Source organism: Lepidothrix coronata, unplaced genomic scaffold, assembly GCF_001604755.1.
Source record: "Lepidothrix coronata isolate B3197 unplaced genomic scaffold, Lepidothrix_coronata-1.0 Scaffold122, whole genome shotgun sequence".
NCBI lineage: Eukaryota > Metazoa > Chordata > Aves > Passeriformes > Pipridae > Lepidothrix > Lepidothrix coronata.
Genome location: NW_016690302.1, coordinates 759,139 through 784,104, shown reverse-complemented (window position 1 = coordinate 784,104; position 24,966 = coordinate 759,139). Strand labels below are relative to the sequence as shown.

General features: G+C 42.3%; 3 protein-coding genes and 1 long non-coding RNA gene across 12 annotated transcripts in view; 2 read left to right on the top strand and 2 right to left on the bottom strand.

The window, feature by feature from the left end:
* Window positions 1–827: 827 nt before the first annotated feature.
* LZIC (leucine zipper and CTNNBIP1 domain containing) lies at window positions 828–14,114 on the bottom strand. 8 transcript variants are annotated; one of them, XR_001876540.1, is made up of 9 exons: window positions 13,480–13,535; window positions 12,665–12,808; window positions 11,950–12,085; window positions 10,840–10,938; window positions 10,090–10,185; window positions 8,235–8,316; window positions 2,666–2,741; window positions 2,136–2,263; window positions 828–928 (listed from the first exon to the last, which is right to left on the bottom strand). XR_001876540.1 is itself a non-coding variant. In XM_017825780.1 (8 exons), exons 2-8 carry the CDS (start codon window positions 12,763–12,765, stop codon window positions 2,242–2,244), a joined length of 612 nt encoding a protein of 203 aa, XP_017681269.1. In that variant the 5' UTR covers window positions 12,766–12,808; window positions 13,480–13,535; the 3' UTR covers window positions 1,972–2,241. The 8 variants fall into 8 exon arrangements, 3 of the variants coding, with proteins under 3 accessions (XP_017681269.1, XP_017681271.1, XP_017681272.1); XR_001876543.1 differs by lacking the exon at window positions 13,480–13,535 and adding an exon at window positions 13,996–14,114 and having other exon boundaries at window positions 831–928; XR_001876545.1 differs by lacking the exon at window positions 13,480–13,535 and adding an exon at window positions 13,063–13,218 and having other exon boundaries at window positions 831–928.
* On the top strand, window positions 13,565–20,512 carry NMNAT1 (nicotinamide nucleotide adenylyltransferase 1). Of its 2 annotated transcripts, none has more exons than XM_017825779.1 (5): window positions 13,565–13,613; window positions 16,493–16,662; window positions 17,125–17,308; window positions 17,953–18,098; window positions 18,451–20,512. In XM_017825779.1, the coding sequence occupies exons 2-5, from the start codon at window positions 16,539–16,541 to the stop codon at window positions 18,849–18,851; spliced, it is 855 nt and encodes a 284-aa protein (XP_017681268.1). In that variant the 5' UTR covers window positions 13,565–13,613; window positions 16,493–16,538; the 3' UTR covers window positions 18,852–20,512. The 2 variants fall into 2 exon arrangements, with proteins under 2 accessions (XP_017681268.1, XP_017681267.1); XM_017825778.1 differs by having other exon boundaries at window positions 13,570–13,613; window positions 16,490–16,662.
* Window positions 14,838–24,966, bottom strand: part of LOC108502648 — a 12,849-nt gene continuing 2,720 nt past the window's right edge. Inside the window, exons 3-4 of the long non-coding RNA XR_001876546.1 lie at window positions 17,761–17,859; window positions 14,838–15,222 (exon numbers count right to left, since the gene is read on the bottom strand). This is a non-coding gene — a long non-coding RNA (uncharacterized LOC108502648). The remainder of the gene's footprint in view (window positions 15,223–17,760; window positions 17,860–24,966) is intronic.
* RBP7 (retinol binding protein 7) overlaps window positions 21,944–24,966 on the top strand; it is a 3,415-nt gene continuing 392 nt past the window's right edge. The window contains exons 1-3 of the mRNA XM_017825784.1: window positions 21,944–22,079; window positions 24,161–24,339; window positions 24,604–24,705. Coding sequence (XP_017681273.1) covers window positions 22,007–22,079; window positions 24,161–24,339; window positions 24,604–24,705 — 354 coding nt within the window. The 5' untranslated portion in view covers window positions 21,944–22,006. The remainder of the gene's footprint in view (window positions 22,080–24,160; window positions 24,340–24,603; window positions 24,706–24,966) is intronic.

Here is a 24,966-nt window from a genome sequence, read left to right as displayed (position 1 = left end):
TTACTCTGCTTCCCTACAGTGTGCACTGGTGGGGCCAGAAAGGTAAGTATAAAATTCCTGGAGATAAAAATGCTTTGTGTACCAAGTGTTATTTAGTAAAATGCATCTGTTTTCTACTCGGTGTTTAACTTAATTGCATAAAAATAGTCACAGTAATGAAATAGGTGGCACTTCCTTTAACAGCTTGCTACTTAATGACATCAAAGCCCGATGCCACTGAAATCCAAACCCCACTGCCAGCTAATGAAGGGCTTAACATGAAAGCCTCTGCAAAGAGCAAACCCAAGCTGCTGACAGGAACAGGAATGGTGCAAATGTGCTGGGATCTGAGATCACTGGCACATACCCACAGCACAGCAGGCAGTAATGATTATTAATTATTTAAGAAAAGAACATAAGAGCTCCAGCGTAAGCTGAAAAAAATATGCAGAAGCATTGCTCTGGGATCCTCCAGTTGGATTACTGTTAATTAGCACAGTACATGAGTCTGAGGGAAAGATCTAAAAGCATCTTATGCTGGTAGGAGCGTATAATTAAGCCATCATTTGCATCTTTGCAATAGTATGAATTTCCTTACTGATAACATCATGGCACAACACCATCTTATGACTAAGTACTGTCTAGCTCTCCTGTTCCAATTCAGCTGGCTGACTGTACAGCAGTGCAATGCAATCTCACAGAGCATCAATTTAACATCCTGCCTTTATTTAGAAAGGGTTTTAGCAGGGAGGAACACCATAAGGCTTCCTCTACCCTGGGAGGATTTGAGATTTCTTTTCTTAGAACTGAGCTCCTGCCCCACCTTAGTTTGTTCCCCTCCAGCTTACCGAGGTGTTGGGCTACCAAGCAAAGTGACATCTTGCCACGGGTCTCTTGTGTCATCACAAGACAGGACAGATGCTCAAGAGGCCTCTTAACTCTGCTAGTTCTGCAACACATTTAGTAGAATTTTGTTCATGTCTCCTGGGACTGCACAGACCTTCCCAAGGCAAACACGGGATAGAGCTGCACTTGATCAAATCCATCACCTCACCCATCCCCACCCCGCTTGCCCCAACCACATTCCCTCAGCAGGGCAATGTTTGGAAGATTAATTATCTGAAGGTTAAGTCTTTCTAACATTTTTACAAGTATTGTGTAAAGGCTTGATATTGTTTTATAAAAATCTATCAGATTAAATGGATTTTTCTTTTCAGTCACTCCTAATCTCTCGTTTAATGAGGCTGTTGTTTGTTCTAGTAAGCCAAAACTCCATGAAACCTTCTCTGAATCCCTGCTTGACTTAGAAAAATTCTCTCAACTCACCCTGTCCTTCATGATCTCCAGTGCTTTCTTAATCAGCTCTGAAAATCATTTAGGATTCCTTCACAGCACAGCTGCTTCCACCCTCCAGGTCCCCCTGTATTTGTTGGCATGTCCCCCTCATTATGGGCTTCCTGCAGCATCTGCACACACAGGCCCTGCTCTCATTATCCCTGATCCAGCCACACACAACAACAAGGAAAACTCTTTCTCTCCCAGATGTGTGTGGTACCCAGTGAGGGACTTGTTTTCAGTCTGGAATCTCTTTTTCTTTTGTTAATCTCTCATATTTTAGACTTAGCCTGACAATTCCCACCCATCAAAATCAAGCTCTGATGCAGAAATGCTGCAGTGTTTCCTCAAAATTAAATGCAGTTCAACCATTCAACCCTGTGTACTTTTGGGACACTAAGAAATGGGGGAGGGCACAGCAGTCAGGTGAACTTTCCATGACTAGGGGCAAACAAAACTTGTGTAGATTAAAGAGATTATACTAAAAAAAAAATAAAAATTAAAGAAATGGTTCAGCTGCCTTAGTTACAATATTTTATGATTCTACATGGGCTGTGCAGTGAGGAGGTATGCAGAGAGATTTTCAAGGCATGAACAAAAAAGCCCTTTACTGTAAGAAAGGCTATGACAATCACCTTTTTGTTAATCCAGGCTTAGTTTGTGTGGCAAGAAACCTTCTCAGCTGCGTGTTTTATTCAAAACCAGAAGTGTTCCCAGATTAAATTTGGTATTTACAAAGTTGCAAAACACACTCTTTTACAATAACAGTACAGAACTTAGTTTCCATCTCCACCTTATAAGGACAAAGAAAAGCTGTTTACCCAGACATTACACCTCTGTCCACGGGATCTGCAGGTGGATCTGATGGTTTCCAGCACATCTCAATTATTACTGACCCAGTTTTGGAGGCACGTTCAAAACATCATCCTAAATGTTATCAAGCAGCAAACTATTGTGACAGCAAGATAAAAAAAATGTCCCATGATTAGTACTTGTTTAAATGAGAAATCTGCTATTAAATATAACATTTACACATGAGTGAGTTAAATTACAGTAGCTGTTTTGGTGCATGATACAGCAATGCTGTATCCACCAACCTTGTGTCTGTATTTCCTCTTTGGAGACCTCATTTTAGGGACTACTTATTCTGAAACATTTTTATTTATCCTGTCAGATGGTGCCAGGTACTTTGGGCCACCCTTCCAGATGCTCTGAACATCAGCACCTCCCGTTTCACTGAGGTGTTTAAAAGTAAGAGCAGAAAAATCTTGGGCAACATCAACTCCAGTAATTCTCCCCTCACCCTCACAGGCATAAACCCCTTTGAAGGTAAAGTTAAAAAAACTACAACCTCATAGCAAGACCAGGTGGCACATTTTCCACGACTCCTAAAGAAAAACTCCAGTGTGAGCACTGCCATTCCTCTCCTGTGGGCAGACAGAATTTAAATAAGAGTTAAATCCTTCCCCAGAACTCGGTGAGGATAATTTTAAAATGATGGAGGTGGGGGAAACTAAAAAGGTGCCTGCAGGCTGACTTCTATTTCTTTACAATGTAAAAATCCTATTTGTCCTTCTGTGGGGAGGGAATTGCCACACTGGAAACAAACCCAAATGGTTCTATGTGAATTTGCCTCCCATTTCAGCCACTAATGACAGAGCCTTCACTGCCTGGTCAGTAGGGTATCATTAACACAGAGTTCTCTATCAAAATGAATTTGACTTTTACAGGCAAGGTAACACGAGGAACTAAGGGATCTCTCAAGAAATCTTGTATTTTTCCTTCAAGACAAAGATAACTTGCTACTTTTCCATTCAAGATCAAAGAAGGGAAATAATACAAGGAGACAAAGACAGAAGAAAGAGAGACAGAGCATTTGAAGCTTCAATTTTCTCTCAAATGCTTTTCCTTTCAGATCAGTACAATCACCGAATTCACTCTATAGAAAAAGAAGATTAAAAAAGGGAGGTTATATATGGCCAAAAAAAAGGACTCAGGGAACTTTGCTGATGTGTTTAAAGCTACTGTACTTTACAATTCTTACTTCAGAAATAAAATGATAAACAAAAAACAAAGCACATTTTAATCTTCAAAGCCATGTATGATCAATAACAACTTCACAGCACTCGATATTCAAGGATCATAATCTGTATTTTACTCCAGGAAAGATGTGTACAGAATGAGTGATCTGCCAGGGTCTAACACTGAACTGGGGATGGAACTCACACATCACAAGCTTGTTTGTTAAACAACAAATCCATGCTTTCATTTAGCAGTTGTTCTTTTGTTACCAGTTTTTATTTCAGAAAATGATTAGGATAATAAATAAATGATGGATTTTTTTCCCCAGCTCCTGCAGAAACATTTCAGACAGTGGTGGAGGTACATCCCAGGATTATTTATCAAAATATTTAGCACAACACACCAGTTAACTTACTGTGACTCTGAAAGCAACCTAACACTTCAAGCAGGCCACTAAACTATTTGTGAGGGTCAACACATGAACAGCTTCACACCAGCAACAGCTTCCTTTTAAAATCACATTCATGGTCAGGGCCTCCTGCAGGACACAGCCAGTCTCTGATTTCTGACCCTGCACAGCTTTGGAGGAGGGAATTCTGCCCTGGCCACTGAATCTTCCAGTACTGGTCACTGATCTCATTCTCCACCTTTGTCCATCTCAGTCACCAGAGAACTTTCCAAGAGCAGAAGCAGCACAACGTTGAAAAGATGTTCAGTCCAGGATGAATTTAATAGGAATGTTCCAACTGCCTGCAGTACAGAAGCTTTGCAAAAATCCTGAAATATTTACAAATCATTAAAAAAAAAAAAAAAGTTTCTCCTGGAAACATAAACCTCTCAAAGGAAGAGGAAGAAGATTTCCATAGCACTGGGCTGTAAACTCACTGTTGGAGTGCTGAGAGATTTCATTTACATCCTAATGCTGCAAGGCAGGCTGGGGGGTGGGGGGAGAGAGTTCCTTAGCACCAGTAATGAGCAGCAGGGAAGAGGAGGCAGCTCCGGTCCCCATGGACTGTTTTGTTTGCAATAATTTCAGACTCTCTAATAACGCCTTTTAATAAGCTGCTCTCAGCTCTGGAGCTGCAATGAGCCTTTGTCAGAGAGCACAATACTGCCCCAGACAGGAAAATAGTTCTGACAGAATGGACAAAAGGCCCCAGTCTAAATAAAGGCTTCTTTAAAAAAAGGCAGGGAGAAGTTCCACCAGTGAAAAACAGAAATTATGCTGGTCTGTACCACGTGTCCTTTCATTTCTAAAATGCTACATTTCCAAAAGGTATCTATTAAAGCAAAATACAGGCAAGCAACACATTTTCTAGTCTACTCCTCCTAGTTTACACTTAGACAAACTTGCTCATTTATAGGGTATTTATGCCCTGTACGTGTACATGGACTGACCATGTTAATATTCTGTTTATAATCCATGCCATTCACTTAGTCTCCAAGTGACTGCTATGGGATACTGAGATTAACACTGCAACAAGCTGTCCAAATTTAACACCATTTCCACTCACTCAATTTAATGGCACTTCCCACTGAAGCTCATTTCTAGCTATCCAAGCCAAAGACATCTATATGATAGGCAAAACACGATGTTCTACTCCATTAAACACTGACAAACACAGGTCCAAAACCAGCCACACCACCATAAACTGGAACCAAACTCACCCTACACTTGGGTTTAAAAGCTGTTTTATAAACCATTACTAATTCTAAAATAACTCAGTGTCATCCTTTTAGTACATTTACTTCTCCATTTTTATAATTCCAAGCACTAACAAAATCACTTTTTTTTTTCCCTAGGAATTCTTCTCCTTTTTTCAAATATTATCACCCATCCTTTTCTTTCCAGCAACAGACCTACTGTGATGGCAGTCACACATTTTACAGCTCAGAAACATGCCTGAAACTTAAATAAGACACGTTGCCCCAAAAAAACCCAGTCACTAAAACCAGCCCAGAATCTGCCCTGGATACACTGATCACCTTCATACAGGTAGAGATCTCATAACATTTCCCCTCCTTTGGAAGATCTCTAAAGAAAGGAAGTGCCAACTCCCTGTTAAAACACATAGTCCAGAGAACCCCCAAATTGCTGATGTTTGAACTCTTTTTGCACAAAAATAAAGTTACTTTTTTGCCTAATTTTTTTTTTTTTTTCAGATAGAAGCTTTATACTTTTCTCTAGTTACTGGTAAAATAAGAAGGGGAACAGGTATGAAATTAAGATAAGAAATGCCCTTAGTGTGGTTTTGTTGTTGCCAGTATCATTAGTTCAGCACTTGAACATATGGTAGAGCAGACCTTAAAATGCACATTTCTCGAGCTGAAAAACTTCAGGGAAATCCAGGCTTCCAACCAGCTCTTGACAAAATGCAAACAAGCACTTAACTGAAGTGTGAGGGAGTCAAAACTTAGGGAATTAGGTCCCTAGCCGTGATTTTACAAAATACAGTTTGTCAGGAAGTTAAGCACACATCCAGAGTCCCGAGTAGTTTCTCCACCCTCTGAGCTAAAGGTTCAACAGTATGAGATCTTAAATCCTCCTACACCGAGTTTATTCAGGATTCCAGCTCCTAAGGGAGGCACAGCACCTGATCAATACACTGAGCAACACTTGCACTGATCACATAATGGGAGTTTTCCCCCCTTTTAAAACCCGTTTGTACTTGCAAGTTATTTCCTGGCACCTCTGCAACCCCGGGAAATCAGGGCAGTGTGTGGTTGGACACCAGAGCTGAAGGAGGAGGTCACAGAAAGAGCCTCTCGTTGCCATTTCCTATCAGTTCCCTGTCGTTTCCATACACAAGGTTAAATTACTCCCCACAGGGCTGCCATTGTCTGTCGGTCTGGGCTGGGACACAAAGTGCTCATTCATGTGCACGGCAAACAAGCAGCCAAGGGCCAGTGAGCAGCATCCAGGCTCCTTTGGGGTCTTCTACAAACAGTTTGTAGGAAGATGGCATTCCAAATAAACCAAGTCCATTTTCAAAGCTTCAGTGCTGTCCTAGTACAAACTACTTAGTGGGGAGTCCAGACAAAAATTAAGACAACGTGAAGAATCACCCAAAAAACCACTCACCGGGACTGCTCCTGAAAAAGATCTGCTTGCCACAACCACATGCAAAAAGATGAAGTTTTTAATAGTTAGAGAAATACACATTCAGAAAAGTTCAAAACAGCTGATTCTTTCCCAAGACAGACATACCATGCTTTTGTTTCTAGAGTTCCACTCAGTGTTCAGCCTCAGAGCTTGTATTACTTAAGGGGTACAGACACCAAGGTTCCAAAGTGCACTTAAGGCTGTTTACTTCATATCTTCTGGTTAAGAACCCAAGAGGTTTTAGGATTTGGAGTTTTTTTGTTTTGCTTTGCTTTTTTTTTACAACATGTTGGAAATAGAAAACCCAAATGCAGTGTGACAGAAGTCCAATGCTGTTGATAACTGGAGAGACACAAGCCTCACACACCCCTTCATTGCTTTGCCTTTTCTACTTCAACACTTGCTAGAGCAAAGACTTTGTCTCCTGATCCTATGAGGGGGGGAAAAAAACATTTTCAGTAAGTATTAGTAGAAACTGTGAATGTCCTTATGTACGATTTAAATCAAGCAGAACATTTGAGATGAAAAGAAATCAAACCTACATTGTGAAAACCAGAACACGAGCTAATGTAGAAAAATAAAAGAGACTGACTTGGCAGGTGTAAAGCAGGCATGGGCCTGGCTGGGATGGATGTTCCCTTTCCCCCAGGAGCTCTTGGAGAGCTGGGATTTGGGTTTGCAGCTGGAATGGTGTTGGGAACACACCGAGGTTTGGGCTCCTGCTGAGCAGTGCTGGCCCAGCAGCGAGGCTGTCACACCCCCAAAGTCCCTGGGCTTGGGTGGGCAGGAGGGGACATGGCCAGGACAGCTGAGGGTCCATTCCATGGCACAGCACACTCACAGTGAAAGCCAGGAGAAAGGACAAGGTGGGGAATTTATTGCTGAGACATTTGTCCTCTGAAGGAAGTTACACACCAAGGCCCCACGCCCCAGAAGGTGGCTGGACATCACCTGCTGCTGGCAAGTAGAGGATTAATCTTGGTTTTCCTTTGCTTCTGTGCACAGTCCTTGCTTTTATTAAATTCCTTTATCTCAACCCATGAGTTTTTAATTCTGTTTTCTCCCCACATCCTGCTGAGGAGGGGGAATGAGAGAGTGGCTTGGGGGGCAGCTGGTGGCCAGCCAAGGGCAACCCAGCACACCCAGAGCTCCTCACAAAGTCCCCTTTTGAACAAAAGGGTTCTCACCTCGCTTACACTCTCAGGAAGAGGAGTGCTGAAAGCTGTCAGAGACACTTTATTTGCACCCTGACCTAGTCTGGCACGTTCCTGCCATTCACAGTTCTTTCATCCCAGTTCTGACTGCAAGGCCAGAATGAACTGTCGTGCTGATTTAATGCATTTTATAACTGAACTTTTGATCCTGTCAATATGGTTAGAGGTGTGACAATCACAGCAAGAAGCTGCTTTAAAGCTGTATTTTGACAACGTGCCAATAGTTGCCAAATTCTCTGCAGCAAGCAGAGGAAAAGGCTCTCCTGAGGAGAGTCATTAATGCCAAAAAGATCAGTGTTTAAATGTAAGAGCAGCACCTCTGCTTCAGACAGACCATTCAAGCCTTCAGATGATGGGCAACACTTGGCATTTTGTGGGCATTTGGCCCTGGATTTACCTCCTGTGTTACTTTTTCCTCATGGATAGTGTATCAGAGCTTCATTGTTAAGAAAATGTACACCAACATCTAATGGGATGAATGTTTGGTTCATATTTTCTCTTTCAGAGGAAACCAGAGGTATTTCTATTAATTAGAGTTCAATGAGGCAAAGAAATTGGAAGTTCTGAGAATGAAAACTTACCAAGGTCAGTGGAGACTCTCTCAAACTGGCTCAGGGCTGTACCAGCATTTGCTGACAAGAACATCTCATCATCCCCAGTGAGCTAAATCAAAAAAGGCCACAACTGTGAACTTCAAACCTTAACTGTGAACATTCCCACCATCTCCATGGGCATGGACATGAACTCTGACAGGTTACAGCATCTGTCCATTTGCAGTTTTTAAGTGGCAGTGTTACCTAACACAAAACTAAAACCTAAAGATACAACCTACTTCCCCTGCCACCGAATTTTCCCTCCATGGCTCCTGCCAGCCCAGGCAGGACAGGATGTGCAGTGCCAGAAGTGCCTCCACATGCACCATAAAGTTTCCAGCTGACCTCCAGTGATCATTTGTGATGGAAAGGTCACACTGTACCTGAGCACCTGAACTGTGCAGAGGATGGCAACAACTTTTTTGTCATGTGGTCAGTACAGTGCTGAACTGAGGTCTAAGCTCACTTCCTATCACCTACTGAGGAAAGCAAAAACATGCCAGCTTTGACCATGTTAAGGGCCAATGACCTAGAAATGGTTCTCTGCCTTTAAAGTGACATTTGCACATGTATATTTTGCTTTTATGTATGTGCTCTGATGCCTTGTGACAGATGCCCATAAAATATTTACAGTAATGAAGCAGTAACCTACATTTGGAAGGTTCAGACATTCTAAGTTAAAAGTCACTCATTTAATTAGCCTCAGATACACATCCTTATTAAAGCAAAGCATAAGGGTGTCAAACTGTTCACAGTGTTTGCATCAGTTTATTAGTTACAAATATAAAAGTCAGGTACAGGCATTCAGGATGGTGTTGGAATGAAGGAAAACATATTAGTTACCTGCCTTTGCTGAGCTTTGTGAGCAAGCATCCAACTACTTAAAATTTTGCAGTATTGTGCAGGGAAACATGTAATTTTTACTCTCATGGTTCACATCCAGAACAGATGTGAAGCCACAGCCCTAGCAAGTCCTGTGTGCAGCAGGTTGCTGATCATTTTAAAAGATTCAGAGGTTAGGTCAGAGCGTGGTAAAGTGGCTCCATGTGGTGATCCGAGGAACTCATGCCAGGAGGGTTAGGTATCTTCATGCATTCAGTTCACAACCTTAACTAGACTTTTATGTATCTCCAAAACATGCTTTTTTATCTCTGACAGTCAAGCAATAAAAATATTCTGAGGGAAAGCCTTTGCTTTGGAATCTACCTGAACTGCAGCTCCTTTAAGCACTGCACTTCATCTTTTCCATTACATTCCTTCATTTCCTAAGAAACCTTAAGCACAGAGACACACAGCAACTCATTTTCTTCATATACCAGCCACAAAGAGAAATAACAACTTCTCTTCCTCCCTCTGGTGGCAAACCCAGGGCTTGTTCTGCTACTTATGGATCACTGGGGCAACAATCCCCTTATCCCTCATCTCTCCAATTCCTTTACCTCACACCAAGAGGTAAAGAATATTGTATTATATTGTATTATCAACAGTATAAAAATAAGTGAAGCTGGATGTGTGTCAAAAGCTTTGGATAGTTCCTGGTAAATAGTTGGGAGCTTTTATAAACATGATCCTCTTGTGCCAGCTTGTATGTGATTCATTTATATGGTCCAAAGAAAGCATTTTAAAAGTAGGAACAGCCTTATATAAATGTACAAAACTATTTGATACATGTTCAGCAGTGGGTGCTTCAGAAAGCCTGGCATTGGAAGGGAAGGACATTTATATACTACAAAAACGAGTTGCATTTTACCCTTTGCTCATAAAAGTCGTAATTTCTTATTTTAATTATTTCAAATTCCTCTTAAATATACAGACAGAGAACTCCATCACACCAACACCTTACCTTCTCACCAAGCTTCCTGAGGGCAGTCAGGATTTCCACTTTCTGTTGGGTGTACAGGTCTCGTGCCAACTTCCCAACCATTAAGTCTCGGTCCATCTGCACATCAGGGGGAGGGAAATAAGTCAAAATATATAATCTTCCCATTATTTCACTCAACACAACAGCATGAGAAATGCAACAGCCTAAAAATATCCTCAGTAAGCACAGACCCACAGCAGGAAGGGACAGAGCTATCTATGATTTAAAAGATGGCTGGTAAGCTTTTCTGAACGTTCTGCAAATACTCTTTACACTTGACCTTGGCTTACTTGATTTCTCCAAACTTGAATCTTTTTTCATCAAAGACTGATAATCGCTCAAAATTATGGATTCACACATCACTGGCACGTGGAGCAATCACGTTTCATTTCACTTTATCTGCATCTTCAGTTCAGTCTTAGATCTCTGAGTGCACTCTCCAGCCCTCAGTACAACCCCAAATTTTCTATTTGCAGTTTACTCACTTCACTCTCAATGTCAATCCCATTGTTGTTTGGAAGCAGGAAGATAATTCAAGAAATACACACTGTTGTCCCCGTTACTTCAATAAACATTTAAAATTGAACACATTCTGAAAGAGACCTTCTCCACCTCTTCATGATGCTGACACCAAGTTTTCCAGCACACTCGGTGCTCTCCTTGCAATCATTCCACACTTGAACCAGTCTGGCTCAAATAAACAGATTTTGCAGTAAAACAAAAAGCCTTCACCTCTGCCAACCTCGTCCTCAGTTGCCTCGGCTGCTTCTTTGCAAACATTCTAATCACTTCTGGGGTTTTAAATGCTTGGCTGATGGCTGCTTGTATTGCCTGCAAGGAAAAGAGCAAGAATGAGCAGGACTAACTCACAACTGACAGCTGAAGACAAGATGAAGGAGGGCTGGAGAGCATCATTAGTCCCCTCTGCATCATTTGATACAGAGCTCTTCTTCTTTTTGTATAACCATGGAAGTAAGATGAAAAAAAATACAGGACCTTTATGCAGGGCTTGAAGAATCCACTCATTAGTGCAACTACACTAAGAAAAAGCTGTGAAATTTTTCATTACAGTCCAGGTCTTACTTTCTAATAATTTCCAGCACTTTCCTGATATTAGCACAGTTTTCATGCCCACACTGATGGTTACAGCTCTTCTGTGGATAAGCATAATGTAAATGATGAATCCACAAAATCCTTTGTGGATTATCAAAATTATCATTATTAGATCTCCCCACAGTTATCTTTGGACAAGTCATGACCTCTCTGGAAACAAAATCCTAAGACACAGGGCTTAGAAGGAACAAATTATGCTCTAATTAAACACTGAAAAGAGAGAAAATAGATCAGAAGTTTGGAAGTCAGCATAAGATCAATAACATAATATAAATATTAAATATATAAATATATAATAATAACTTAAAGTCAGACAGCCTTTTCATTTGGACTGGTAGGAATCTGACACAAGTCAGCAAGAAGAGCACAGGAAGTGCTATCTTATGCTTTCTAACAAACAGGCATGAATTGTACTTCTCATGATATATATTAGCCTGGACTGTCCATTAGACCTTTTATATTAAATTTCTATTATTTTATGTTCTTTTTTCATATATTTAGTCCCTGCAATTACCCAGTATTGTGGTTATAATTCTTCAATATTTTTTCCCTTTTAAAATGAAGAGACCTATGCAAGTTCTTACATGTACACGTGTATCAAACAATAAAAACATCAGTTACCTAGATCTAGGTTTCACACAAAAATTACAGTGAACCACTTGGATCTATTTTCTATTTCATCAACTCCAGGAAAAATACAAACTATTTTTAGCAGCCCATCGTCCTTACCAGTTGCATCCCACTGAGCTCGTCCACCAAAGTCATATCTCCAGACATGATCTTCTTCAGGGAGTCGTTGAACTCACTCAGCTGCTCTAGAGTTTCTTTTTTGGTCTCCTCATACTCATCTGCATCCAGCTCCTCTCTAAGGAGGATCCAAGAAGACACATTAATTCACAAGGTTTAACCTGAGATGTCATATGGAGAAAAGGGCATTGGGGAGTATCACAGAGCTCAACTCCTCAGGCAGCAATGAATTCAGTTTGACTCAAATTTTATTAGCCCACAGAAAACTAATACAAGATCACATTAGTTTGTCTAACTTTTCATGTTATTTGTGCTAAAAAAACCCCAAACATCCATAATTATTAGACAATCCAAAACAGACACAAAAGCTATTTGCTAACTGATATTAAAAAAGCCCACAAGGAAGTTGTGAGTTATGTGAACAGGTATTAGAAGCTAAAAAGTCACACTGAGATATAAAGAAACCATTGAGTATTTCTGCCTGAATTTTCTTCAGATGAGAAATAAAATTCTCTTTTATTTTTAGATATAATTTTTACTACCTAACACAAACATCCTACCTAATTAAAAAAATATAAAGCCACAAGAAAACACAAAAAAAACCCCAGAAAACCCACAAGATTTTTGAAAAGTACTCCTTTCTTTTGCCAACCAGTTAAGAAAATTATTACCATATATAAGCAGCTATTTTTATTACCTGCATTCTTCCAGATCTTGAAGCTGCTGCATTAATCTGTCCAACTGCTCCTCCAAGTTTTGTTTTAGTTTGCTGGTCTCTGTTGTTCCTCTTGAAGCCATTTTCTGTTTTCACATGAAAGTTTTCACTTGTTACGTGACACTCCTAGGAGAAAGTACATTTTATTGTGTGTATCAACAACTATCAACCTATTTAAAATGCTCCAAATAGCAAGAAAACGATGTGGCATCTTGCTGATGGAACGCCTAACCACAACACCTAGAGATCCTTGTAGTGGAAACACAGAAATGCCAGGCTGTGTGTACGGGATTATCTTCGCGGCAAGAGGCGGTTCACCAGGGTAATAACTCAGCCACAGCACATTCAACTAAACGAGGGTCAAACCAAGTAGCAATTACTGAAATACAGAGGCCCCGCTATGTAAAACAGCAGATTCGCCTGTCCCACGGCCCCCCGGAGCACTGCTCAGGAGACACCGCGGCCGCAGGTGTCCCAGGGTCGGGAACGCCTCCGGCAGCACCGGGAGGGACGCGGGGCACTCCCGAGGAAGCCCGGGGGTCAGGCGGGAGCGGGCGCAGAGCCCGCGGTCAGCGGGGCATCCCCGGCGGTGAGGGGCTGCACCACCGCCGGCGGCCGACGAGGGAACGCGACCCTCCCGCCGGCAAGCGGCGAACGGGCCTGCGGGGAGGCGACCCGGGCAGGAGGAGCGAGATGGCGGAACTCCACATTACGCGGGTGCCGCCCGGCCCCGAGGCTCCGGCCCGACTCTCCCTCACCCGCCCGGCCCCGCTTCCCCTCTCCCCCTCTCCCCTCACCCGGCCAGGCCTCGGCGGGGCGGGCCCGGACCGTCCCCCCGGCGCCGCTTCCGCCGCGCCCGGGCCAATGAGCGCGGGCGGTGCCGGGCCCGGCGAGCGGGTGGACGGCGGGGACGGGGCGCGGGGGCCGCGCGGTGAGTGCGGGATCGGGCCGGGCGGGGAGTGCTGGGGCCAGGAGGGCAGTGCTGGGGCCAGGAGGGCAGTGCGGGCTCCTCGAGGGGAGGGCGGGCTCCGGGCGGGCAGTGCGGGCTCCGGGGCCCGCCGGCGCTGGGGGGAACTCGCTGGGACTCGCTGTGCGGGGTCGAAGCCTCTGCACCCCCATCGTGCAGACCCCCGCGGGCCGGTGTTGCTGAAGCGTCCAGCGATGCCCGCGTGTCGTGAGTGTTTAGCGGTGGTTCTGTTCTCTATACGTAGAATATAATAAATTCTATGCAGAATATACAACACAGTTGTGTAAACAGGTTTGATAAATGTTTGGCTCTGAATTGTAAATGAGATTGAGCAAAGCATCCTTACCTGTTTTGTCCCCAGGCAGGTTGGGCTCCAGAACGATCCCAAGACCTGCTGTAGCTGTATTTTGATGTTTTTTAGTGCAAATAGGTGTCCAATCCGGCTAATAGCAGGGCTGCAATCAGCACACACTAAATGCTGGTAGGATTATGTGTAAACATGATGAGATTATATATAAGCATCTGTGTAAGGAGTACATCACAGGGCACCTCATTTTTCCATCAGAAGAAACAGGGAAAATAATCCAGGATGTCCTACACTTATAGAATACCCAAGTGAAGGCCATTTTACTTTATTTTCCCATCTTAAGTCTTTGTGGGGAGATTTTACTAATATTTCATTTGCTAATTGGCATAAGACAGCATTAATTATTTTAAGACTGGTCTCAGTTTTATGGAGCTAAGCACCTGTGTGCAGACCTCTCTCATCTCTGTACAGGTGAGATGCTGGTTTGGATCCTGTGGTTAAACTGCAGTAATGGGATTTGTGTCAAGCAGTGCCAAACTATATGCAGTTCATCAAATCTACTGTTATTATACAACAAGAACAGGCCTAGTTCCATGTATAGCACAGGCACTGGCCAGGCTTTAGTCATGCCTGGTCCTAGTCTCCTCTTCTCTCCTGGGATGTGCAAATTGCATGGCTTTTCCCAAAAAGGTAGGGCTGTGTGAAGGGGATTCCATACAGAGCAGATCCCAGCTGTGAGGGTGTTGTGGGGGTTCCAGGATGATGTAACAGTGAAGGAATCATGTCAGGATACTCCTGATCTCCTCCCCTCCCCACAGCACCCATGCAGCTGTTTTCTGTGCAAACAGTGCTAGACAAAGGGTGTCAAATTAGGAGGCTGAGGGGATGTGCAAACTATGAGATTCTATTTATACTTTCATTTCTATGTAGATATGAAGCTCTGCAAGGTGAGTTTGGGAGGCAATAATTGCCTCCTTCTGAAAACTGTAGAATTAGCAGCATGGAAAGGGACATTTGACTGACTCCTGAAAAGGCACTGTGTGTTTTCATCTGAAAATTTTCTACTGTTTTTACACTTTTTGTTTTATAAGGAAAAAAAATCAACCTTTTTCCAGTTCTGCAGCAGGAGTCACTCTTTAGAAAGTAGGGTTTGCACATTACAAAGGCGGTGTAACTCCTTTCCTCCCGTTCCCATGGTAACTCTCCCAGCCATGTCCCTGTGAAGGCTGTTCCAAGCACCACCAGCCCTTCCTCTGCCGAGCCACTCTGCAGTAATAAAGAATATTTTAAAACTTTGTGAAACTCTTGAAAGCACAGAAAAGTACCAACACTTGCAAGAGGTGAAGCCTTGCAGAGCTGCTTTTATCCCAGGGCTCTTTGATGTTGGGACACAGTGGCTGTTGCAGGGTTTGGCTGTGATGGTGTCTCAGAGCTGTGAACATCACTCAGCCTCTTTGGAACAGAGACTGGATGTGAGGGTGACCTTGTGGGATTTTTCCAGGCAGGGATGTTGCTGTAGGAGCAATGGCAGACAATTCCAGACAATCCTCACGGATGTCTCAGACAATTCAGGAACAGCAGCAGCAGGAGGATGGCCTGTGCCATATCCCAGTTTTTGTTTGTTAGGGCCAGGCTGGGGAAAACCATCCTGGCAAGGCAGAGTATCCTCAGGGGAGAACACAGAAACAAAAATCTGTGTAGTTTGAAGAGAAATGAAATGATAACTAGTGAAATTTCCTGATTTTCAGCAGTTCTTAAGCAGCTTTCTGAAACTGAAGCTCAGAATTGGAACAGTGCTGTTGTACTTCAGAAAATGGGAAAAAAATCCAATATTTAATTGCACCTTTTACTAAACTTGTTTTATTTCACTCTTCTTCTATCACCTGTTCCACTGGTACACCTACCACTGACTTTCTGCAACACAAAGCAGACTGATTCTTTTCAGGTTCAGTCCATAGCACTCTCTTCCCACATACCATTCTGAATGATATAAATTACCACCCTTTACATTTTATATTACAGAAAATGTAAATAAGTCTTGAGTGAAGAAGTGTTAACACTATTCTCCTCCAGAATATTTAATATATTGATTTTATAGATCTTGCTGGAAAGGCTCACTGCAGTTTAGAGAAGCTTTACCCTAGGTCTGTTCCTCCCTGTAAGCACTGGAAGGAAGTTACTGAACAAGGAAGTTCCCTGCCCATGTGTCTCTTGGCAGTTGATTGGCACTGGCATCATGAAAAAGGTGCAAAGTTTTGATAAACTTTGTCCTGCAATCAGGACAGATCATCTCTCCATGTGAAATTTAAAAGCATGAGCTGCTTTTCTTCAGAGTAGGCAGTACACTGTCCTCTGTAGGCAAGCAGCCTGTTTGCAGTGATTTCATATTTTAATCTCTTAAAAATGCAGTGTCACATGAACAATCACGGGCTCAGTGTTGGTGGAAGTGTTCCATTTGATCGTGACATTTTATTTTCTGCTTATTGGCAGCACAAATAAGTAACAAACTCTTTTGTAATCCCGTTTCTTGTAGTGGTTGGTACCTGGCACCAGCATTCTCCCCTTGGCTCTGCCTGTGAAGAATGGCTATGGAAGATCCTGAGAGGAAGACTGAAGTGGTGCTGCTGGCCTGTGGGTCCTTCAACCCCATCACCAACATGCACCTGAGGCTGTTTGAGCTGGCTAAAGACTATTTCCATGAAACAGGTAGGATGGTCATTTGTGTCATTCAGAATAGCTTTGATAACTAGACACTTAAGTGGTAAGGTGAATATTTTGTGTCTGTGAGTGCCTGTTTGACAGGGACAGATATTTCTGGAAATCCTAATTAGATGTTGAGCCTGCTATGTGTGGATGTATCATACAAAATCATGTAGGCCAACATGAGACAACTGTCTTATAGACATGTTGCTTATTACTGATTTTAATGAGCTAAAGCCCAGTTTTACAGTTAGTTTATAGAAATCTGTCTTTCTGTTCTATCTTCCCAACTCTTTCATTGTGCTGCCCTGACCATGAAGAAGAGAACTGTACTTTTCCACTGGGCTGGCTCTCAGAGCTGCCATTGCCCTGAGGAATGTTTATGTCATAGTTTAAATACAATGCAGGGGAAGTAACATCTGCTCAACCACTTCTCCTGTTCTTGTGTGGTGTGTTTTTTTTCCCCAGGAAAATACAAAGTAATCAAGGGCATCATTTCACCAGTGGGTGATGCATATAAGAAGAAAGGTCTGATCAGTGCAAATCACCGAGTGACAATGGCAAAACTGGCTACAAAAAACTCGGATTGGGTGGAAGTTGATGATTGGGAAAGCAGCCAGAGTGAGTGGTTGGAAACACTAAAAGTTTTAAGGTATTCTTCAGCCAAGCTCTAAAAAGTCTCACAAACCTATAGAAGGATAAGCAGTGGTGTTGGCCTAATGAGTTAGATAATGGCAGGCTAGTCCCAAGTCATATAAACAGAGTCAGTGAATTCAGAGGGACTGTTGATACGAGCACTGAAAATGAAAGATTGCACCATTAGTCCTAAACATGCCAAAAGTGAGCCTGGGAACAATTTTGAAGATATGTAATTCCTTAGGCCTTATTCAGTTTTTGTGCTGAAAGGGTGTCCCTGGGGAGGGACAGAGTCTAGAACAGGGCAGACACGAGCTGTGCTGCACATTTGTGTATTTAAAGACTGGCATGAGAATTGTCTGAAGGAGTATTTTCTGAGTTTTATGGTTTTACTCTTTCAGTCATTGCTACTTCACTGAGATTCTTATTATTGGAACGAATTTTTATTAAAAAAACAAACAAACCAACCTGATTGTTGCTTTGAAATCTTTGCCCTTTGAGCACCATCTGACCGAGCTCTCAAGTCCCTGTTTCAGCAGATCAGCTCCTGGGTGGACTGTGAAAGTGCTGCAGGAGGAAGTGTGAGAGATGTTTTAGACCACAATATCCCTATTTTCTCCTACATCTTTAAAATACCTAAAATACATCTGTTTTTTGCAGGTACCATCATCAAAAGCTTTTACCTCCTGATGCCACTAACAGTCTGGAGGATGCTGTGCCCTTAACAAAGCTGGGACGAAAGAGGAAACAGGAACCAAATAGGCACGAACCCGTTAAAAAGAAAAATCGGAGTCCAGATATAAAAAGTTAAGTCTGTTTGCAAATTAAATGGTTAATGATACTTGTTACTGCAAGGGAATTGCACTTTTTTGTGGTAGCTCTTGGTTCTGATGCCACTGAGTACGTTTATTCCCTTAGATCTCACAGCATAAGGTTGTAGATCCTTTTAGTGAAGGGACTTCCATAACCTTTATTCAGAAAAATCCTGTATTGAGGCTATTAATTATAAATTAGATACTCTGAATCTTTTTTTATTTCGTTCCATTGTCTCATCTTAACCAAAGATACAGAGAGAGAGCCTAGAAATCAAATGTCCCTGTCAAGTTAGCTAAAATCTGGTGACCAAGCCCTGTTTCTCACTTTTTTTTCCTTGTTAAGGTGTCCCCCAGGTTAAACTGCTCTGTGGAAGCGACATGCTGGAATCTTTTGGGATCCCCAATCTGTGGAAGTTGGAGGACATCGCTGAAATTGTGGAAAAGCACGGCCTGGTGTGCATCAGCAGGGCTGGGAACAACGCTCAGAAGTTCATCTACGAGTCTGATATTTTGTGGAGACACAAGAACAACATTCACCTGGTGGAGGAATGGATCACAAACGACATCTCCTCCACCAAGATCCGGAGGGCCCTGCGGAGGGGGCAGAGCATCCGCTACCTGGTGCCTGATGTGGTTCGAGCTTACATTGAGAAGAACAACCTGTACAGCCCCGAGAGTGAGGACAGGAATGCTGGGGTGGTCTTGGCTCCCTTACAGAAAAATGCAAGTGACTCCAAGAACTAACAGGCACTGAACAACTAACTCACTGTCTGCTGGGAAAAAAGCTACGGTTCGGTGCAGGAGAGTGTTTTCTGGGGGTTGGTTCATTTTTTTTGGTACATAGTGGGCTAATTCCATGGCTTTAGTGCATCTGTAGTTGCTGTTGAGGTTTGGTGCACTCAAGGATTGGACCTCCACAATCTTTTTCAAGTCCCATAGTAAGATTTAAACATTTAAACATTTAGTCACAGTGCACTGAAGTGAGTAGAAGAATTCACACCAGCATATAAGAATTGCAAATTAATAAGCAAAACAAATGAAAATGTTCTGATTGGTTTTAATTCGAACTGCTCCGACTGCTATTTATAAAATACTAACACAAATATTTTTGATAACTTACAGCGTCTTAACAAAGCTATTTAATTTCTAAGGTACCATTTACTGGTAGTAAATCTGTGGAGCTGTAATTGCCAACATGTGGTTCATCTTAAAGAAATTATTTAACTCTATTCTGGCGGGGACAAATTTCCTCCTGGCTGAAGTGGTGCTGGGTACAGCCTGCTTGGAGCTGCCTGATTTTCAAATATGCAGCTGCTTGTTTGCCATCATGCAGTTTGGTCCCAGAAATGTCTTGTGCTTCACTCTTCTATTCATGTTTCCAGGGCTGTAGTTAAGCTCAGTATTGTTTCTGATGGAAGGACAAACCGACCTCAGAAACTGATGTATAGCCACTGATTTGGTAGATAGAAATTAATAATAGTGCCATTGCACTGATTCTCAGACGGTTGTCCCTTTATTACAAATAATAAATGTCTTTCAAATAATAAAATATCTTTTATGTTTGAGCCATGAGGACAATATAATGGTATATAGCCAGAATTGTTTTCTGTTACTGCAGTTGAGAGGAAATGGTAGGAAATTAGTACTGTACATAAGTGAAATGTTCTTCTTTGCTAGAAATCTGGGTTTGAGTCTAACAGTGTATTGCCTGTATTATGTGAATATAAGCTGGAGAGGCACTGTGAATGATGTGGTGATAGAATTCTACCTCCATTTATTTGCTGCCATCCCATTTTTGTTTGGATTATGTGCCTTATTACAAATGTCAAGGCTTCCAAGCCACTCTCTAATGGGTCAGCAGCTCTTTCATAGCTCTCCACAAGATGACTCTGGTCACCTTTTCCAGATGAACAAATCCAGCCCAGTGTGAGCCTCTCAGGGCAGGAGGCCAAGATGCTCTTGGGCAAGTCTAGAACCAGGGACACGTTCCAGGGTCATAACTGCCTGAGCTGACTGCAGACAACTGTACTGGTGATGGGGCCTGGGAAAGGGCCCATCTCCTTTCCTCTCTTGCTCACTGTCTGTCTTTAGGACTGATGAGAACAGAGGGCAGGAAGGAGTTACTTTGAGCCCTCAAGTCAAGCAGTGTGCTGCTGAATAAACAGCAGATCCTTCTAATGGGACAGCACCCTGTTGAGGTGGTCATTTTTCAGAGTAAAACTGCACTTTAAGTCTAGGTTTATTCTTCTTAACAATGATGCTGGTGTGTGTTGGTGCTCTTTGTGTAATTGTAGAGAAACTGCAAATTCAGTAGGATTTCTTTATAAAGCTTTGGTCTTCAGTTTTATTTCGCTGGAGTTTAATGTGTGGTGAGTCTTTCAATAAAATAAATTGCATGTAATATGCTAATTTTAGTCATCCTGTTGTTCACTATATCTGATGTCTGACGACTGCATGATTTTTAAGAGGCAGAACGATGTTAGTGCAGTTTGGTCTATACAAACCAGAATATTGCACCACAAGCAGTGATGTGACTGTTCAAAGATGTCAGACAGGTATAACTTTCAGGAGTGGACTCTCCACACCCCTGACTATCTGCATAATTTAATTTTCAATTAAAATGTTATATCCAGGCTTTGACACAGGATTTACCCAAGTACTCACTTCTCTTTACTTGCAAGAGTCAGTTGTATTGCAACAGTGCTTTACTACCACAACCTCATAACACCAAGTTGTGGGTGAAATGTTACTGTTTGAGTCCAGGAACACATTCATTTTCATTTCTCTGTGCCATTCCTGGTTTAGTGTAGGTTAGAGAACATCCAGCTGCAAACAGGAAACAAGCTTTGACGTCCTGATTTCCTCCTCACATCATCTGTGAGTCATGTTGGTCACACTGCCAGCTCCAGAAAAGGAGCTAAAGTTCAGGGAAACTTCTCTGCAAAACGTTATCCTTTTTATTCAGCCTAACACAAGTCAGCAAATAGATAAATACAGTAAGTGTAGGTGAGTTTCTTCACCTCCAAATCCCTTATTTCCTCACTTCCAAATTCCCTGTATCATTTCTCTTCAAAAGTCAAGCATTTTTTATTCTCTTTTCAAAACCCATTGCTGGGTCATCACTTCTGAGGCATCTATCACTTCTTTGCTGAAGGTGAAGTCCAGCACTGAAGCTGCATCCTGTGCTCCACTGCCTGTGTGCTCTGCCACAATGCAAAGCATCTCATAAACTATCAGTGGAACAACTCCTGTATCAGCTCTCCTGTCTGTGTGAAGAGTAGAAAGCAAAGGGGGGAGCTACATTTACGTACATGAAAGTACTGTTTGAATGTGCCTCCTGTTCACTCCAGATATAAGGCAACAGGATAGAATTCTTATCTCTATTACTGTCATAGGCACTGCTTTAAAATGGATTGGTATAATACTGTCTCCAGTTTAGCAGTCAATCCCTGCCTGTTCAAATCCAGCACGTCTTCACAGGGGGTAGGTCATCTTTTCAGTTGTGAGTCACTGCTCAGCTTCTCCACAAAGACCTAGATTTCAGGTCATAAGGCCACAGATCTAACAAACATGCAGGACATTTTAGTAATGATAAAATCAGTCCCTTTAAAGTGTACAAGATGGACACAAGCCAGTTTTTGGCTTGCATTGTGGCTCTTGGGCTATTAACATTTGCTCCACACAAAGATTTCGGACCCGGTGAACTTTTCCCTCCAGCACAGCTGAAGCCATTCCACAAACACCCTCTCACCCATTGGCCCAGCAGTAGCACCCTTCCCCTCCATAGGAAAGGCCCTGGGATATAATCCCACCCACAATCTGCTTTATATAAGGCCTGGTTAGAAAATTACTTCTTCATTTTTGCTTTTTTGACTGGATCTTCCTTCTGCTGTCTGGCAATGCCTGTGGATTTCAGTGGAACCTGGAACCTTGTCAGCAATGACAACTTTGAAGGTTATATGGTGGCCTTAGGTAGGTGAAAATACCTGATTCTGTCCTTCCTTCCTTCCTCCAATAAGGGTCCTTCTGAATTTTAAGAGTCTAAGTTCTTCTAAAACATAGACATTGCTTAAACTTTTTTTTTTCTTTTCTCTGAAAAACAGTGGAAGGATCTTTGTTTATTGATAAACAGACCATTACTAGAGCCTGTCATTGCAGCTTTGGGGAATTTCTCAGCCTGATCTATAGAGAGATTAACAGTGCTTTAATGGGGAGCTAAGAAAGTTCTCAGGACTTCATTAGCTCTCTTGTACAAAGCTCTTTACAGACTGTGACAGCAGGAACCTCGTGTGCTGCCCTCTCCTCTCCTACCTCTCCCACCCCTCCCTACCTTTGTGACCTGTGGGAACTGGTGACCAGCTCTGTCCCTTGGTGGTTATGGTTCACACAACTAGAAAGAAATCTATTTTCTGGCTGTATCTATACTGGGGAATCTACTTAAATTGTCTAATTGGTATCTGTAACAGAGTGAAAGGACCCTTCTCTGTTACTAATCCTGCTGTGTTATCAAGCAGAAAGAAAAAAAAAGAGGAAGTATGTTCCCATCATGAGTAATTATTCCTCAGTTAGGATACTAAATACTATACTCTAAATGTGTTAGTGTCTTCAAACCAGAGAGAGATTCTGTCTGTTCCTTGATGATAAACATTGTCCAGCTAAGTAAAGGGTTTTTTGAAACTAAATATAACTACCAATACTGTGAGAAAATGCAATTAGTTTTCAGCATGTGATCGGGGGAACTTACTTAAAAGTAGAGGGGAAGATCCTGTTGATGATTTCCACCCTGCCTTTAATCAGTCCTGCTTGGTTTCCAGCATGCTGAGCAAAACAAGGCTGAACTCAGTATTGTAGAGCTAGAATGGAACACTTGTCTGCCAGGGCAAGTAGAGGGGGGAGGTTAATACCTGACCAGCTGAAGAACTGGAGGGTTATGGATAAGGATGTGGTTATGCCAAGCCCAGCCCTTCCCTTCATTTATATCCACCTCTAAAGAACAGATCTGTAAGTAGTTTATATGTTTATAGCTTTTATAACACATTCTTAACATAAGGGTTAATGGCAATGGCTGTTGTGAGTGCTGAATCAAAATCCCTCTGTGCTGAAACGAAGTGGTAACATGTGAAAACACGCCTGCCAGATCCTGGCACATCTGGAATGCCCAGAGTGGCACAGGCTGACTCCTGGCCCATATGGTCCAACACATGGTCACTGAACACACCCTGGCAGGATCACAACCCCAGCCTGCATGAAGTGAGAAACTTCTAGTGTTCCTATAAAATCATAGTTTTAATCTAGGTGGCAAAAGCAACTAACTAAATTAATGCACAGCCCCCATTTTACCCATCCCCTGGCCAGAAACCCTAACTCTGAGCATGCTATTGGGATGTAATGTGCTTCAGCTGCCTGCCTTTTCCTCTAAGGAAACATTCACTGGAGAAATGGAAAAGACTCTGGAGGCACTGCCTGGAGCTCAGTGTTACCAGAAACATCAGGATTTTGTCACTGACTGGTCATTACAGACAACCAGGATATCTTTTGACAAGTGTGCTGGTTTATATTTGTACATAAAAAGTGCTAATAGCAAGTGGTATGTCCTGAAAACAAGCCTGAGGAATTAATTTTGGGACTGCCCTTCCTTTAGTCCTATTTAAGGTAGAGGGTGCAGATAGTTCTTGTTAACTCCTACATTTCCTTTCCTTCGACAAAGGATGAGAATAGGCACTAACTATTCCCTCTAACTAAACAAGGGGTAAGTCTGAGACCAAGCTTGAGGTGTTTGTGTGTGGCAAACCAACTCCTAAAAGGAGTATTTTGACCCAAAGTCCTATAAATCTTGCGTAGGAATTGGGCAACAAGTAAACTGGTTTCCAAAGAGTAAAATGTACAAGAGGATGTCTAAATCTGTGTAATCTGCAGCTTTGAACAGAAAAAAAGGTTCTGACCAAGCAACAAAACTACCTAAGAGATGCCTCTAGTAGTAAATCAGGTTAAATGCTGGCTGTCCAAATGGCTGGTAATAAATACGACTCTGACCTTTTTACCTCCTGTCCAAGGTATTGACTTTGCAACACGCAAAATAGCCAAAGTGCTGAAGCCTCAGAAGGTGATCAAACAAGATGGTGATTCATTCCATATCCACACCACCAGCACATTCAGAGATTATCTGCTGGAGTTCAAAGTGGGACAAGAGTTTGAAGAGGATAATAAAGGCTTGGATAACAGAAAATGCAAGGTAAGAATGCATATGTAAAATCAAGAGGCTGTTACAAAATTAAGATGCCCTGATCAATCCAGATACTTGAGCTGAAATTGTTTAAAGAATAATCTTTGTAATGCAGCACAGAGGTAGGAGCCTGAGTTACAGACAAGGAGTTTCACTTTCACTCAGGAGTGGTATTTAGGTCCTCTTTTATGTAGGAAAATAGACACTGTCTATGAGTATTTTGCAAAACTGAGACAGAGGTGCAGAAACACTTCTTTGTTTCCTGTTCCACAGAGCCTGGTTACCTGGGAAAATGACAAACTTGTCTGTGTCCAGACTGGTGAGAAGAAGAACAGGGGCTGGACTCACTGGCTTGAAGGAGATGACCTTCACCTGGTATTGACTTCAAATTCCTACTAATTCTGTCTCTACATGACCAAAATAAGGTCTATAATGTGGTCACAGTGTGCACAAGTCTTCTAGCTCAGTAGTATTTGTAATGGATGATACATGGCAAGCACATTCTGCTTTGAAACAACTTCACTGTAATGTCAAGTATAAGTTATTATACGTGGCCAGTGGGGGCAAAGAATTCATGTTCATTTTTGGAAGCAGCTCCTTTGACATCTCAAGATGAATTGCTGCCTATTTGATATT

What these genes read in the sequence shown, in the direction of transcription:
- NMNAT1 (XM_017825779.1), top strand. Translation starts at nt 16,539, where the DNA reads ATGGCTATGGAAGATCCTGAGAGGAAGACTGAAGTGGTGCTGCTGGCC. An exon ending in GAAACACTAAAAGTTTTAAG is followed by an intron (nt 17,309 to 17,952) that starts GTATTCTTCAGC and finishes TGTTTTTTGCAG; the next exon opens with GTACCATCATCAAAAGCTTT. An exon ending in TCGGAGTCCAGATATAAAAA is followed by an intron (nt 18,099 to 18,450) that starts GTTAAGTCTGTT and finishes TTCCTTGTTAAG; the next exon opens with GTGTCCCCCAGGTTAAACTG.
- LZIC (XM_017825780.1), bottom strand. Translation starts at nt 12,765, where the DNA reads ATGGCTTCAAGAGGAACAACAGAGACCAGCAAACTAAAACAAAACTTG. An exon ending in CAAGATCTGGAAGAATGCAG is followed by an intron (nt 12,086 to 12,664) that starts GTAATAAAAATA and finishes GATCCTCCTTAG; the next exon opens with AGAGGAGCTGGATGCAGATG. An exon ending in GAGAGTCTCCACTGACCTTG is followed by an intron (nt 2,742 to 8,234) that starts GTAAGTTTTCAT and finishes GTCTGCCCACAG; the next exon opens with GAGAGGAATGGCAGTGCTCA.